At 34.7% G+C, this 14,960-nt stretch overlaps 2 protein-coding genes across 2 annotated transcripts; one reads left to right on the top strand and one right to left on the bottom strand.

Moving 5' to 3' along the window:
* Nucleotides 1-21: 21 nt before the first annotated feature.
* rskrb (ribosomal protein S6 kinase related b) lies at nucleotides 22-8,682 on the bottom strand. The gene is made up of 12 exons (XM_019112406.2): nucleotides 8,385-8,682; nucleotides 7,251-7,529; nucleotides 6,965-7,048; nucleotides 6,225-6,293; nucleotides 5,874-5,943; nucleotides 3,560-3,667; nucleotides 2,489-2,529; nucleotides 2,357-2,384; nucleotides 1,887-1,976; nucleotides 1,591-1,679; nucleotides 1,324-1,434; nucleotides 22-647 (listed from the first exon to the last, which is right to left on the bottom strand). The coding sequence occupies exons 1-12, from the start codon at nucleotides 8,412-8,414 to the stop codon at nucleotides 309-311; spliced, it is 1,338 nt and encodes a 445-aa protein (XP_018967951.2). The 5' UTR covers nucleotides 8,415-8,682; the 3' UTR covers nucleotides 22-308.
* A 2,467-nt stretch (nucleotides 8,683-11,149) lies between these two features.
* On the top strand, nucleotides 11,150-14,690 carry mrm3b (mitochondrial rRNA methyltransferase 3b). Its single transcript, XM_042748210.1, has 4 exons — nucleotides 11,150-11,549; nucleotides 12,096-12,340; nucleotides 12,422-12,589; nucleotides 13,940-14,690. Exons 1-4 carry the CDS (start codon nucleotides 11,185-11,187, stop codon nucleotides 14,479-14,481), a joined length of 1,320 nt encoding a protein of 439 aa, XP_042604144.1. The 5' UTR covers nucleotides 11,150-11,184; the 3' UTR covers nucleotides 14,482-14,690.
* The last annotated feature ends 270 nt before the right edge of the window (nucleotides 14,691-14,960 follow it).

Raw genomic sequence — 14,960 nt, 5'->3', positions numbered from 1 at the left:
CACCCTCACGTCATTCAAAGCCTGTAGAACACTAGAGAAGTTATTTTGAAGAGCGCTGGCAACCAAACAGTTTCCGTTTTTACTGACTTCAATTGTAATTTTTGTACATTCAATGGAAGTCAGCCGTGCAGTAGCCAACATTTTTGAAAATATCTTGTTTTGTGTTCCACAGAAGTTAACCATACAGGGTTGGAATGATAACAAAATTGTCATTTTTGGGTGGACCATCCCTTTAAGTATATCTTCTTGCCCCACGTGCTTCTCAGGTGTCTGATTTTTAAAACTCCTGACAAAATTGTCTTAAAAAGTTAAACAAACACTTCTCTTTGGGAAGCATCGTCCTGAGGTACATGGCTTTGCATGAGTGCTTCTACCCGCTCCATGTTGGCCAGAGTCGGGGAAAGGTCTGGAGCGGTGGGTGTGCACGGTGAGGTTAAGAGAAAGTCACAGTCAAAGTTTGGGAAGGGCTCCAGCGTCAGGCCTCGACGGGCTTTGGCAGGGCGGTCAGGCCGGTTCTTCAGCTCCAGGATCAGCTCCATGGGGGTCTTTTGGAGCAGATGCGAATCAAACGGTGTGCCGTGAAAAAAGGTTTGCCGCTTGAAGCGTTCCAGTGTCCGAAGGCGACGTGCTGGAGTCTTACAAAGAAGCTGAGGAGAGGAAAGATCGGTTCAAATGATTAAATAAAATGTTACTAGTATTCAGAAGGGATCTAAATGTCTCAAACTGTGCTCAGAATCGCTTTTAGTATGAACTCTCATCAGAAGTTATATATTTTAAAGGGACAGTTCACCCAAAATTGTTACGTGACGTGACGTCTATCACTCTCATGTTGTTCCAAAATCGTATGATCTTCTGTGTAACATAAATGAAGATATTTTCAGACATGTCTCAGAGTTTGTTGTCTATACAATTGAAGTCAATGGGCTTTAGTGTTGTTTGGTTCCCCTTCAAACCACAGTAATGTTTCACAGAAGAAAGGTTTGGAGGAACACAAGGGTGAATAAATGACGACAGATTTTTTGGGTGAACTATCCCTGGATATCTTCGATAATTTGGCTTCTTTTTATTCAGAGAATTTGATGAGAATTAAAACTGAATGCTAGTTTTTAACTGATGACTTTGGGATCTTAGCAATTCTGAGCACAGTTTGAATAAATGATGACAGAGTAATGTACTATCCCTTTAATTTTTTTGAACTCTATACTCTTACTAAATGTAAACAATGATCTCAATTAAGTTTCAGGGTTTGCAGAGAAACAACTGAGATAATTCTGACTGATACAATTTGCACATTTTGGCAAGTAAACCAGGTCCAGCTCTCACCTCTGTAAGCAGGAGAGCAAAAGCAGGAGAGAAGTTTTTTGGCATCTCATAAGGGAAGCTGCGTACTCTCCTCAGCATGCTACAGTGATCCGGCTCCGGAGACACAGGAAACTGAGACACACACGGAGGGGGAGGGGAGTTCAGAATGACTTGGCAGAAAAGACACATCTATTCACACAGAAACACACAAACTTGTCTTTTTTCCGACAATAGGCCGAAATCACAGTATGTTGGTGCAAATATACATGTATGTGCATTTGTCCTTACCTTTCCAGTGGCCAATGCAAAAAGAAGGATGCCAAGAGACCACCAATCAGCTGCGTGGTTGTAGGGACCACCGCTAAGGACTTCAGGAGCTGAAGAGACAGATTTCTTAAAAATCCTGTTTACATTCCACATATAGCTAGCATATAAACATCTTTTCATTAGCTTAGCCATAAATATCATTAATGGCCCATTCTGCATTTTCAAGAGACTATTTATGTATATTATTCCACATATATTCCACACAAGTCAAAGTAATCATTTATTTGTTTTAATTTCTTCTTATTTTATAGATTTACCCATGTATTGGATTGTCCCACAAATAGTGAAGGCCCTTCCTCCACGCTCCAGACGCCGGGACAAACCGAAGTCAGCCAGTCGTAGATGGCCTTTAATAAAACATCAGAAACCCTCCTATTTACATAGTAACATTAGAAGATTTACATAATAATAATTCAGATTTTTATATTATGAACATATAAAATTCATGATTAGATGGTTGTTTGATGTCATAAGCTTTGATGCCATATTTCACTTTGATGTCATATTTTCATTTCACATTTGAACAAACAAATATCACAGAAATTAGTGGATTGTATTATTTGTTTCATTTCTATTACGATCTCACGTTTGTGTATAAATACTCTAACTATATTCTTTGGCCTGGAAGCCTGACGCTTGGATGTTCTGGAACATTCCATGTTTACAAAAAACAGGCAGACACCTACTGCCCTCCACTGGCGGGACTACAGAACACAGACTGCCTCACCCTGATCTGTTAGAAGGACATTCTCCATCTGTTAAAAATACAACAGAGAATGTTTTTATGACTTTTTAGAGTTCATATTCATTACCTAAGGTCATTAAATTAAAACATTAATACATTCAAAACACAGAATACCTTCACATCACGATGGATGACTGCACAATCATGAAGGAACCCTATAAAACATTATATTTAAAGTATTATTTTGTATATAAGCATTTATAGTTATTGTACATAAAATGTCCATGTTTTTTTTTTTTTTTTTTTTTTTTTTTTGTGATTTTAGGTTGAAATAATTATATATCATATGTGACCCTGGAGCACAAAAGCAGTCTTAAGTCACTGGGGTATATTTTTAGCAATAACCAAAAAAAACGTTGTATGGGTCAAAATGATCGATTTTTCTTTTATGCCAAAAATCATTAGGATATTAAGTAAAGATCATGTTTCATGAAGATATTTTGTAAATTTCCTACTGTAAATATATCAAAAATCAAATTTTGATTAGTAATATGCATTGCTAAGAATTAATTTGGACAACTTTAAATGTCATTTTCTCAGTATTTTGATTTTTTGCACCCTCAGATTCCAGATTTTCAAATAGTTGTATCTCGGCCAAATATTGTCCTATCCTTACAAACCATACATCCATGGAGAGCTTATTTATTCAGATTTAGACAGGTTTTGTGGTCCAGGATCACATATTATATTATATTACATTATATATTAAATTTATATAGTATACACAACTGTTCAAATGTTTGGAGTCATTAAGATTTTTTGAAAAGACATTAATACTCTAATTCAGTAAGGAAGCATTAAATTAATCAAGAGAGTGATAGTAAAGACATTTGGAATATTACAAAAAATTTATTTCGCAAATAATTGCAGTTTAAAGGGATCCTTAAAAAACAGTTTCAGCGGTTATCAAGGTTTCAACAAAAATATTAAGCCACAGTGATAATAATAATTGTTTCTTGATCACCAAATCAACAAAATAAAACATATCAAGACTGGCTGCTGAAAATTCAGCTTGGCATCACAGGAATAAATTACATTTTAAAACATATTCAAACAGAAAACAATTCTTTTAAATTGTAACAATATTTCACAGCATTACAGTTTCATCACATTTTTATCAAATAAGTGAAGCCTAGATGAACATAAAAGACTTGCGGGTATTTCTTGTCATATAGATTTGCTTACCTAGAGCAGAACCTAATTCAGCAGCAAACACTTTTACCACATCCTCTCCAAACTGACCAATCATCACCCAGTATGTGTACAAGTCCCCTGTGCTGCAGTAATCACACACTAGAAAGGGAATATTCAGAAACGAACCATATAAACAGCGCCTGAATGTGCAAATCTCAAATATAGACAAACACAAAAATCCAACTCAAACTTGACCAGATTCATAATACATCAGTCAAGACCATCTGTTTCTAACAGTTATGCCCTCATCCAGACCACTGACTGGTAAAACATCATGTTCAGATGAAGTACAGAACACTCTGTGTTATAAAATAGGATCTTAAGCTTGATATAAAGAAATCCCAATAGTGATCAAGACTGAATTAAGCGTAAAAATAGTAGTAAAACAGTGCAGGCTGTGAATGAAGGAATCAGGTGGTAATCAAAGGAAGTGACACAATCATCATAACTTTAGTTAGGAGAAAGCATTCAAGGGGCGAACATCATAGTGGAACAAGTAAACTGACTTTCACAAATGCAGTCAGGATCACTGGGAAATCAAACACTGGGGGAAAGGACTTGAGGTTTAGATTGTGGAGTCCTAATAAGTGGGCCCAGACTGAATCTGTGGACTTCTTTTTAGCATTGTCTACACTGATCTATCTATCTATCTATCTATCTATCTATCTATCTATCTATCTATCTATCTATCTATCTATCTATCTATCTATCTATCTATTTGAGGCTGCATGTCTTTAAACATTCAAGCTTCAATTATTCAAGCTTTCCGGTCAGGCTTTCTCAAGCCAAAATTATAGTTATTTTTGAACTTCACAAGTTTGTCTAGGTGAACCTATCTAGTTCAAAAGACTTTGGGTCACTTTACATGCAAATGATATATAACAACTTACTAGGACTAATTAGATTTTCAACTGTAGATGGTTGTTTAGCAAAAAATAAAAATAAAAAACTAGGCCATCATGAAATCAGCACCATGGATAGCACCCATATTCTATACAACTGTGGTTCACAGCTGGTACTGCAGGGACTTTTTGTTCGTTTCTCTTATTTGACACACTCAGTTCAGTTCATAAAGTTCTCTGCTAACAATCTGATGATCTCAATGTGCAGAGCAGTGGGTTTCCTGCACCGGAGTTGAGAATCACTGCTATAAAACTTGATTTGCTTTCATTCTTTGGAATTTGGGAACTCTCTCTGGTACTCTGTACAGAGCGTGCCACACAGAATAAAAAAAAAAATTAAATTAAAGGTAGAGTGTTTTACACTTTCTCATTTCCCAGCATTTGTTGAGCATTGTGACACAGCAGCATTTGCTTGACCAATGGGTATGAATATAAGTGGAATATAATTTTCTGTTTGGTCAAACAATGGCAGGTGAGAGGAGTGTTTGGTAAAATTGTTAGAAGAACAAACATTTTTACACTCTTCACCTTTAATTTCATTTATTTAATAATTATCAGGCTCATCAACTCTAAAATATAAACCTGTAAACTTTTCAACATAGATCATTCACTAACATTCAAAAGTTTGGGGTACTTTTTTAAAAGAAATTAAAGCTTTAATTCAGCAAAGACACATTAATTTGATCAAAAGTAATATTAGATTTCTATTTCAAATAAATGCGACTCTATAGAACTTTTTATTCATCAAAGAATACTGAAAAAATGTGTCATGGTTTTCTCAAAAATATTCAGCAGCGCAACTGTGTTCAACACTGATAATAAGACAAAAATAATTGGAACAATGGCTGCTAATAATTCAGGAAAATATTTGGAAAACAGTTATTATAAATTGCAATAATATGTCGTCACTGATAGCCTCGTGCTTAGTGCGCCAACATATACAGCGCAACTAGAGTTCGATTCCCTTCTCGAGGTCCTATGCCGATCCTGCCCCCCTCTCTCTACCCAAGACTATCCTGTCATCTTTCCACTGTCCTGTGACTGTCTGAATAATAAAGGAATAACAAGCCCAAAAATCTATCTATCTATCTATCTATCTATCTATCTATCTATATATATATATATATAATTTTTAAAAAGCTTTTACTGTATTTTTGATCAGATAAACACAGCCTTGGTGAGCAAAAGAGACTTTAATAAACTTCATTGTATGAATTCAGATTATATGTCCTCCTCACAGCTTCTCACAGAATAAAAAAGAGTTCAGGTGGAATAATAGTTTGTAGAAGCTCCAGGGAGGTTTTGTGTCAGGGCCACATGTCACTTGGTGTGAGGGAAGACTGATTTAGTGGTGGGAAAGGCAGGAGGAGAGCTGAGGCAGGGGTGCGTTCTGAATCACTCACTAATGTAGATGTGCCGCTGGGTCTGCCAGCAGTCCTGCAGGTCGTGGACAAAAGGGTGGTGCACCTGACGCTGCAAAGCAACAGTTTGACAACAAGAGCACAGGTACAGTGAGTCATAAACCTCTGAGGTTTTGAACTCGACCTCTTCATGTACCAGGGTGCTAAAGACACCTGCTTATATTCATTCTGGCTCTCTTCCAGTGAATTTGCATTTACTTCCTTCCTGTTGCTTCTAAAACACAAACCATCTCAATTTCCATAGTATTTACGACATAAGCTAGGAGTCAGTGGCTGTAAAAGATGACATTAGACCTGATAAAAATGATGACATCATAGAACACTGAGGCTCACCTGGACGATTACTTCCTCCTTAGACTGCTCCAAAAATCCCAAGCGCAAAATCTCAGATTTTGGAATAACCTACATTAGACAAAAAAATAAAAAATAAAAACACAAATGGTAATTTAACATTACTGTGTCACAATGACAGGCAGTTTATTCTTCCTCATGAAGAAAACCAGTTCAAAGTTTAGGATCAGTAAGAGTTTTTGTAAGAAGTAGCCTATTGTTTTGGTTTTTCAGCAAGGATGCATACATGTGTTCAAAGGTGACAATAAGAACATTTATAATGTTACAAAAGATTTCTTTTCATGGTTTCCACATAAACATTAGGCAGCACAACATGTTCCTTCAGCATCAGATCAGATCATTTGACACTGACGACTGAAGTAATGATGCTGCAGCTTTGCATCACAAGTTTAAATTACATTTTAAAATAATATAAAAATAGAAAACAGTTATTTTAAAAATGTAATATTATTACACATTATTACTGCTTTACTGTATTTTTGATCAAATAAATGCAGCCTTGGTAAGCATAAGAGACTTCAAAAACAGATATTTTACAGAACCCACACCTTTGAACGATAGTATATATATATATATATATATTGTAGTATATACAATACGTATAAATATATATATATATATATATAGAGAGAGAGAGAGAGAGAGAGAAAAAAGTATTTTCAAATGTGTAAAATTATGAAATTACAAAGAATTGTAAATGAGTGGGTGCATACAAGTTTTACCTTAACTGCATAGATCTTATGCTTCGACTTGTCCTTAACCTTTAAAATGGGACCAAAAGATCCTTTTGCTATGTAACCCAGGACCTAGAGGTTGGACAATATGTTAAAATAATGATTAAATTTGTATATTTTTTAATTTTTGAAGCCTATTTTACATTACACATAAGACATTATATTCATGATAAATCAAGCACAAAAAACTCAAAAAAAAAAAACTTATAAATAAGAAAATGTTGACTAATGAGTAAGCTTTTTTTTTTCATCTTTTGTCCTTAGTGTCTCTCACCTGAAAATGTTCATGTCCTGGGACATTGCGATGGGGGAATTCGGGTAGAAACATGTTGATAAAACTTGGCAGACTCCATTCCATACGGAGTTTCTCAGGGCCCGGTAGTGAGGAGACCAGGTGCTCAGGAATGGATGGCTCCTTGTCACAAATCATTCTATGTGATCCGATTCGTAATGGGTTGATTCGGCAGAGACCAGCTGGGAGAGAAATACCCACAGCAGCGAGAAATCCCCGCCATCTGGATATCTGTGACTGCTCCTCCGACCCCGTGTACTGCTGTGAATGAATGTCATTAAATAATAATTACATGGTTTCTCATATTCCAGCAATGACCTGTTTTTGTTAACATCCAAGTCTCTGTAACTGTGGATACTATTCTTTTATTTTAAATAAATGTACAAGAGGAAAATAATGGATTATAAACAACATAGTTTAATAAGATTTTTAATCAAATTTGGTCATTTAAAATGAACTGTTCTTCTGTCGTGTCCCTACACCACAGAGAATTATGGAAGAATAAATATGGACAAATATCACATTTTCAATTAATGTGAGTGTGTGTGTGTATGAGAGAGAATGAGTGAATAAAATATCCTTCTGTAAAATATCACAGCAAATTTATTTCAAACACATGCTAATGGAATTTTGGGACCAAAAAAAAATGCAAAAAGACATTTTAATGCAGTCCATAGCAAATGGAAGTATTTTTGTTCCCTGTAAGAGTTGTGGTAATGATGAATTTATGAAAAACAGAAAAACAGTCAAAACTGCCCAATTTCAAGGAATCACCATAATATTCATATTAATTAAAGTAGATGATACGCTTTTCCCTTGGCTTTTGCTTTCAGCCAAATCCGCACAAATGTAAAATGGCTATGGATTGATTAACTATAGCTTCCCTCTAGTAGAATAGAAAATAAATATAATACATAACACAGTTTTATATAACATACTTATGTTTTTTTCAATAAATATGCCCTATTAAGATTTATAAATTTATAGATTTATAAATAAACATGCATTGCTTATCTCTCAGCAAGTACAGATCAAACATGAAAGTAACACATGCCACAGTCAGCAGCCATCCACAGCACAACTTTTCTCACCACGAAAATCATTTAAAGAACTAACCTTGCTGTTTTTGCTAGCATCGGTACCCATCACATTTGTCGTTTGAGTGAAATATTAGTTGAATCTTAAATACTGTTCATCCATGTTGTCGCTTGTAGTTTAAGTGGCAGTGAGTGACAGAACACTATCACCAACGTGCATTACTCTTATAATCGCTCGAATATGGGCAGGACAAGAGCTTTTACATTATGTCTCACATTTAACTATACAGACGAACTCATCTTCTACCGAAGCGTTTTCAGTCTGACAGATATGGCGACAAAAACAAGATAATCTCCGATGGCATCGACGAATACTGCGCAGCCTCCCACCTTACTGTCACCCAATCAGATTTCTTGGCGAGTTGTTAGACCACGCCCACTCCAGCGCCCACTAGAAACAGTATCAGGAGCTGTCCTCCAGGCCTCAGTTATTTACATCCAGTGATGAAACATGACGTTCTTAAACATTAAGTACCATAGAGTCATGCTTTCTGTTAATTTATAGCTATATCTAAACATTGTAATTGTATTCACTCTTTATTGATGGTTCCATGAAGAACCTAAACCTTCCAGAGAACCTTTGGATCCATTGCACAAAAGGTTCTTTAAAATGTCATTAAAATGTTTTTCACAGTAAGAAAAAAAATGGTTCAATGGAAGGTTCTTTTGGGAACCTAAAATAGTTCCTCCTTTATTTGTAAGATCTTACATACAGTTTTGCGGACTCACAGCACTGCAATTTATTTATTATTATAATTTTATTTTTTATTTTTTGACATTTATTAAACTCTAGTTTAGTTCTCTCCTCATCAGCTTACATATAAAATGTGCAGAAATGAAAAAGGGAAGTACAGTAAAAACTCAAAAGAGAAATTAAATGGAAAAAGGAAAGAAAAATAAACCTAGTAGATCAGAATTGTTGTTGCTTACAATGATGTGTAGGGGAAAAAACAAGCAAAATAAATATATAATTTACTTATGCTCCAGGAGTGTTGTGGACAGTGTTATATTATCACTGAGTTATTACTCTAGTTTTTATTAATATTCTTAATTTGTTTTTATATATATATTATGTTTTAATTAATTTTAGTTTAGTTTGTTTTGTCATTTTTATTGTTTTTTAAGTCTACATAGTTTTATAGTTATTGATAGCACATCAAGTTAAAACTATGAAACATAAAACATATGTTTTTATAATGTATATTTTATTTTATTTCATATAACGTTTTTTTAGTTTTAGCTAACTAATGCTATTAACACTGGTTCTGGATTGTTTCTCATTTTTGTCAGATTAACATACACACGAGTGTATCACATGTGACAGCTGATCTTTTCAGCATCACTGGGTTACATAAGATAAGGAATAGGATTATCTCATGAACAGTGTGGTTGCAGAATACACAGACTGAATTTATGACGACATGTGAACCTTCATTCATCACCTTTAATAAAACATTATTCTTGATTTATTATTTAGACATTTTAAAAATGTCTCATATTTTTGTCAGAATTTTTATTTATTTTTAAATTAATTGTGCAGTGCCCTTTTAATTCAGAGGCAACGTGATTTTGGCTTCATGAGAAAATACATATGAGAAATGTGTACAGTTTTAAAATATGGTACTTTGACAAATAATATACATGTTTCTCAGAGTCTCAATGACAGTTTAGCTTTATTCTCTTTCTGTCCCTATTTTTCTTGTTTCTTTCTGTCCCTATTTTTGCATTATTGGAACACTATTTTCCTAATTAATGCTGTACAGTTACTTTGACACAATCTGTATTGTTAAAAGTGCTATATAAATAACAGTGACTTGACTTGACTTGTTCACAAATACACATACACACACATTCCATACAAACACACATGTCAAGTGTCTTTAGAATAATGGATTAGAAACAGAAGCTGCACAATTGCCCATAATACATGAATGATAATGCTGAGAACTACACTGAAATCTTAAAAAAAAAAAAATGCTAAAAATAATTATATAGCTACTTTTTCTCTGCAAATAGGCTGATGTAAAATGTAATATGTATGTGATCAAGGCCTACTGTATGCTACTTTTTATTGACTTGATATTTCATTTCAATATTTAATTATACATTAAAAGTCATGTATATGAATATCTATATTTAAACATAATCATAAACAAGTGTTTTATTATACATATTTTGATATAAGGCATTTTAACAATCTGCTGTTATGACATTAATTTTAATATTTGGTTATGAAACTTTGCAATTTTTCATCCCATGGGATATATATTAAACGGGTCATGACATGAGAAACCAAACTCCCCTGGATCTTTTGACACAGAATAGGTATTTGTATGCTTAATACACCCTGCAAGTTTCATAACTTAAGATGTCCTCATCATCAATAAAATAAAAAAAATTAAATAAATAAATAAAAAAATAGCATTTATGTAATAACCCCCAGAGAGCAACTAGTTTTTAAAACTACAGGGCGCATCAAATAATGGATTGAGCTTAAAAAACATATTGAGTCTGCCTGGCACACAATATATAATTAAGGCTGTCATGACTTTTCTGAAAGAAATTCAGCCTGTAAACAGGATTTTTTTTTTTAGAATACATACATACATACATATAGATAGATAGATAGACAGACAGACAGACACACACACACACACACACACACACACACACACACACACAGTAGAGTAGACAATAATAATTTGATATCCCAATGAGTTCACACTTCAGTCCTGCAGATGGCGTTTGCAAACCTCCAAGTAAAAACCACAGAAGAAGAAGATGAAGCAGTATTTGTAAACGGAAATTCACTTGTCAAGATGGCGACGCGCAGTGTAAGCATGAGATTTTTGTGCACAATATTTCAACCAGTATTGACATTGCGATGTCATGGCGTAAATATCAGAAGATATGTGCGTAAACGCATTTATGTGTCTGGTTCAATTTCAGTGAAAGAGTCTATAGAAAATTCGAAACAAGTCGTGAGTCAAAACGAACATTTATTACAAGACAACATTTTCAGAACCCCTAAAAAATACAGCATTCATCGACCCGACAACATCTCGGATACAGTCTTAGCTCGGGAAAATGTGATAAACAATCATCAGCCCACCACATCGTCTCGTTTTGGAGAAGTTGATGGTTTGTTGTATGAGAAAGCACAGCCTGGGGACAAGAGTTTGACGTGAGTAAAATATTGACATGTGTTACAACGTGATTCGTGCTCGAGACTACAAAGAACTACAACTGTTTTGTTTTTTTTTTATTTTTTTTTATTTTTGCAAAAACTAATTTAAAGATTGAATATGTAAGGAATGAGTATGAAGACAAAAGTCTTTGTAAAATTTTAGTAATTCTGAATGGCAAACTATTTATTAATAAATTATGAGAAAAACTCTCCTTTGTAAAAGGCTTTCTGTAGCAAACTTAATGTAGTCTCTTAAGGTTGTGAAAAATGAATAGTGCATCTTGTAGATCAGGGATCCTCAAATCTGGACCACGAGATCCACTTTCCTGCAGAGTTTAGCTCTAACCCTAAAAAAACACCCTTGAGCATGCTAATCAATGTCTTTGGGATCATTAGAAAATCACAGGCAGGTGACTTTGATCAGGCTTGGAGCTAAACTCTGCAGCGCATTGGCCTTCCAGGGCAAGATTTGAGGAACCCTGTTGTAGATGTTGTTTTCAGTGTTAAATGTATTTACTGTATTAATCTCCATTGTATATGTAGGAGGTTGGTCAACATAGCTCGATCTAAGAAGCTTCGGGAGCAGCAGGGTAGAGTTGTCCTGGAGGGAAAGCATCTTATACGCAGCGCTCTGGATGCAGGGGCCATAGTGCAAACAGTTTATTTCAGTTCAGTGGATGCACTGCGGGAGCTGCCCCTGGATAAACTCGGACATACCAGCATTGTGAAAGTCAGAATGGAAGATCCTAAAATCTGGTCTGATCTTGACATCTCAAAAAACATAATAGGTAAGAGACCTGCATTAACAAAACAAAACAAATTGTCCCACTCATACAGCAGCACCTTAATTTGATATTCTCTAATTGCAGCCATATTCAAACGGCCCGAAGCATCCCATTTAACATTCTCAGAAGAAAAGTATGGCAAGCCTGTGCCTCTGACACTGATTTGTGACAATGTGAGAGACCCTGGAAACCTGGCCGCAGTGTTACGCTCTGCTGCTGCTGCTGGGTGTCACAGTGTGCTGCTCACTAAAGGTATCGGCAAAGCTAAGACATTCTCTATTTATTACTTATGAAACTTTATCTTTAAAAAGGCCCATTCACACCAAGAATGATCATTATAATGATAACAATAAAGATATAGTTGTAATAATCACTCTAAACTAACATAATAGAGTCCACATCACAACTATAATGATGCATAACGTATAATGTACTTGGATGGTTTACTATTTCCAGTTGAAAATCTAAATGCAGATCCATGAACACTCTAGCTGCATCTCATTTCGGAGGCTGTGTCCTGTGGAGGTCTCATTTGGTGACTGCATACATAATCAAATTGACTATTTCTTGTGAGGTGTAAAATACTGTTCTTTTTTTTTAATTTATTTAAAATGCACCCTTCAAATGTGACATCAGGAAGATGCAGCCTCTGAAATGAGATGTTGCTCTAATACCCATATAACCCTTTGCACATTGGATGAGGATCTGATTATAACTATGTAAATAAAAAGTCATAAACGATCAACATGGTGGATATGTGTGACAGATGGTTATGTAGAGAAAGAGGTTTGAGTGATTAATAATCAATATCTAACCTGAAGAAAAAAAATATTATCTGCGTTATTTTATCTTCAGCAACATTGTGAACTTTCTTAAAGCTTTCCATAAAAAAGTATTTTTTTTTTTAAATATCAGAAATTATTACATTAATTTCACGTTTCAAATGGTCTGATATTTTTCTTTACATTTATTTAGATAATTACTTCAATATATTATATTATATTAAGCAGTGATTACATGACATTCATTTTACAGCAGGGTTTGGCAACCTTTTCGGCATGATGTGCCATTTTTTTATTTTTCTGGTTAACGACTGTGCCAACCCCAACCTCTTTTTTTAATGCATTCTGTATTTATACAGTACATACAATTTTATTTTATTTTTTTAAAATGATATGATAAAAAAACAATAGGCTTATTTGATTTAAGCAAATAGTTTCTGAAGATTTTTTCATAAATTATTTAAACCTTTCAAAAGTTTCTTGAATAATAGATACACAGTGTGATCGTACTGAACACCACTGTATGTGTGTGTGTGTGTGTGTGACAAGGCCAATGCATTAAAACCGTTCAGTTTAATCACAGTTCTGTATTAATGTACTGCTTTAATTGATGCACGCGCTCACACAAACCACTCGCACACAGAGAACTAATATCGCGGTGTGCAAAAAGTAACATTCAGAAGCTCAAACTGCTATACAGTTTTACAGTTGAAACTTGATATTGATTTTATTGTTTTTATTGATTAGCTATTGATTTTTTTTTTTTGTTTGTTTGTTTTTTTTTTTTTTTCATAATTAAATTCTGGCAATCTCCCCTCAGGATGTGTGGATGTTTGGGAGCCCAAAGTTCTTAGGGCAGCCATGGGTGCTCAATTCCGTCTCCCTGTAATCCCAAACCTAACATGGAGTGAGATTCCAAGTCACCTGCCCAAAACAGCAACCATTCACGTAGCCGACAACTGCAGCACCACCTTGACTGAAGATAACAATACCGTAAACCCTCAACAACAGAAAAAGCATTCTGATTACGGTTGGGTCAGAGGACATCAGTACCCAAGGAAGGTGAAATGTGAGGATGATGATGATTTCTGTGGTTTTGAGGATTATGATAGTGGCAAATCCCTCGAGACGCAGTATTATTACATTGACTGGGTTGCTAGGCACACAGGTCTTGTAATTGGTGGAGAATCACAAGGTCTGAGTCAGGAGGCTTTGCTATTGGCCAAGAGGACTTGTGGACGGAGGTTACTGATCCCCATGGTATATGGTGTGGACAGCCTGAACTCTGCCATGGCTGCAAGTATTTTGCTTTTTGAAGGAAGGAAGCAGCTGTTGTCACTGGCTGAGAAGATAAGAAGTTGACAGAGACCACAGCTTTGTGAAAAAAGATGATAACGCCATGCAATCATTACATAATATTACGTAATATAAACACATCCAGTATGTTTTTCTGTGTGTAATATTTAAATATTTGTATGTAAATAAGGCCTTTTAAACTGACTAGAATTCATTCATTCAAATTATGATAAGTTTCTATGTTCTCAGTATTGAAATAAACCATTTCAAAATTATGGCTGCAATATGTTTTGGGAGTAAGATTTGAGTGGGAAAAAAAAATAAAAAATACACTTGGATTGCTGGCCAAGTGTATGATATATGCAAGGACACTATAAAAAGACATTATGTAAAGTATGGTTCAATTTGCAATTACTACATCATAACCATAAGTTCTATGGAAGCATATAGGTAACGATATTTAACTTGAAATGCAAAATACAAAATGGAAATGCAATATGTAAAACAGCAATGTATTTTTGTATTTACATGCTTATTTTCCATTA

Source organism: Cyprinus carpio, chromosome B21 (assembly GCF_018340385.1).
Source record: "Cyprinus carpio isolate SPL01 chromosome B21, ASM1834038v1, whole genome shotgun sequence".
NCBI classification, from domain to species: Eukaryota; Metazoa; Chordata; class Actinopteri; order Cypriniformes; family Cyprinidae; genus Cyprinus; species Cyprinus carpio.
Note: the sequence above shows the minus strand (reverse complement) of the source record. Positions and strands in the feature narration are given on the sequence as shown.

Bases quoted from the DNA above. Each gene is read 5' to 3' on its own strand.
- rskrb (XM_019112406.2), bottom strand. From the start codon at position 8,414: ATGGGTACCGATGCTAGCAAAAACAGCAAG. The intron at 2,530-3,559 runs GTAAGCAAATCT...AATGTTTTATAG, and splicing joins TGAATTAGGTTCTGCTCTAG to GGTTCCTTCATGATTGTGCA. The intron at 1,977-2,356 runs GTGAGGCAGTCT...GTTTTATTAAAG, and splicing joins TGTCCTTCTAACAGATCAGG to GCCATCTACGACTGGCTGAC.
- mrm3b (XM_042748210.1), top strand. From the start codon at position 11,185: ATGGCGACGCGCAGTGTAAGCATGAGATTTTTGTGCACAATATTTCAA. The intron at 11,550-12,095 runs GTGAGTAAAATA...TTGTATATGTAG, and splicing joins CCTGGGGACAAGAGTTTGAC to GAGGTTGGTCAACATAGCTC. The intron at 12,590-13,939 runs GTATCGGCAAAG...ATCTCCCCTCAG, and splicing joins CAGTGTGCTGCTCACTAAAG to GATGTGTGGATGTTTGGGAG.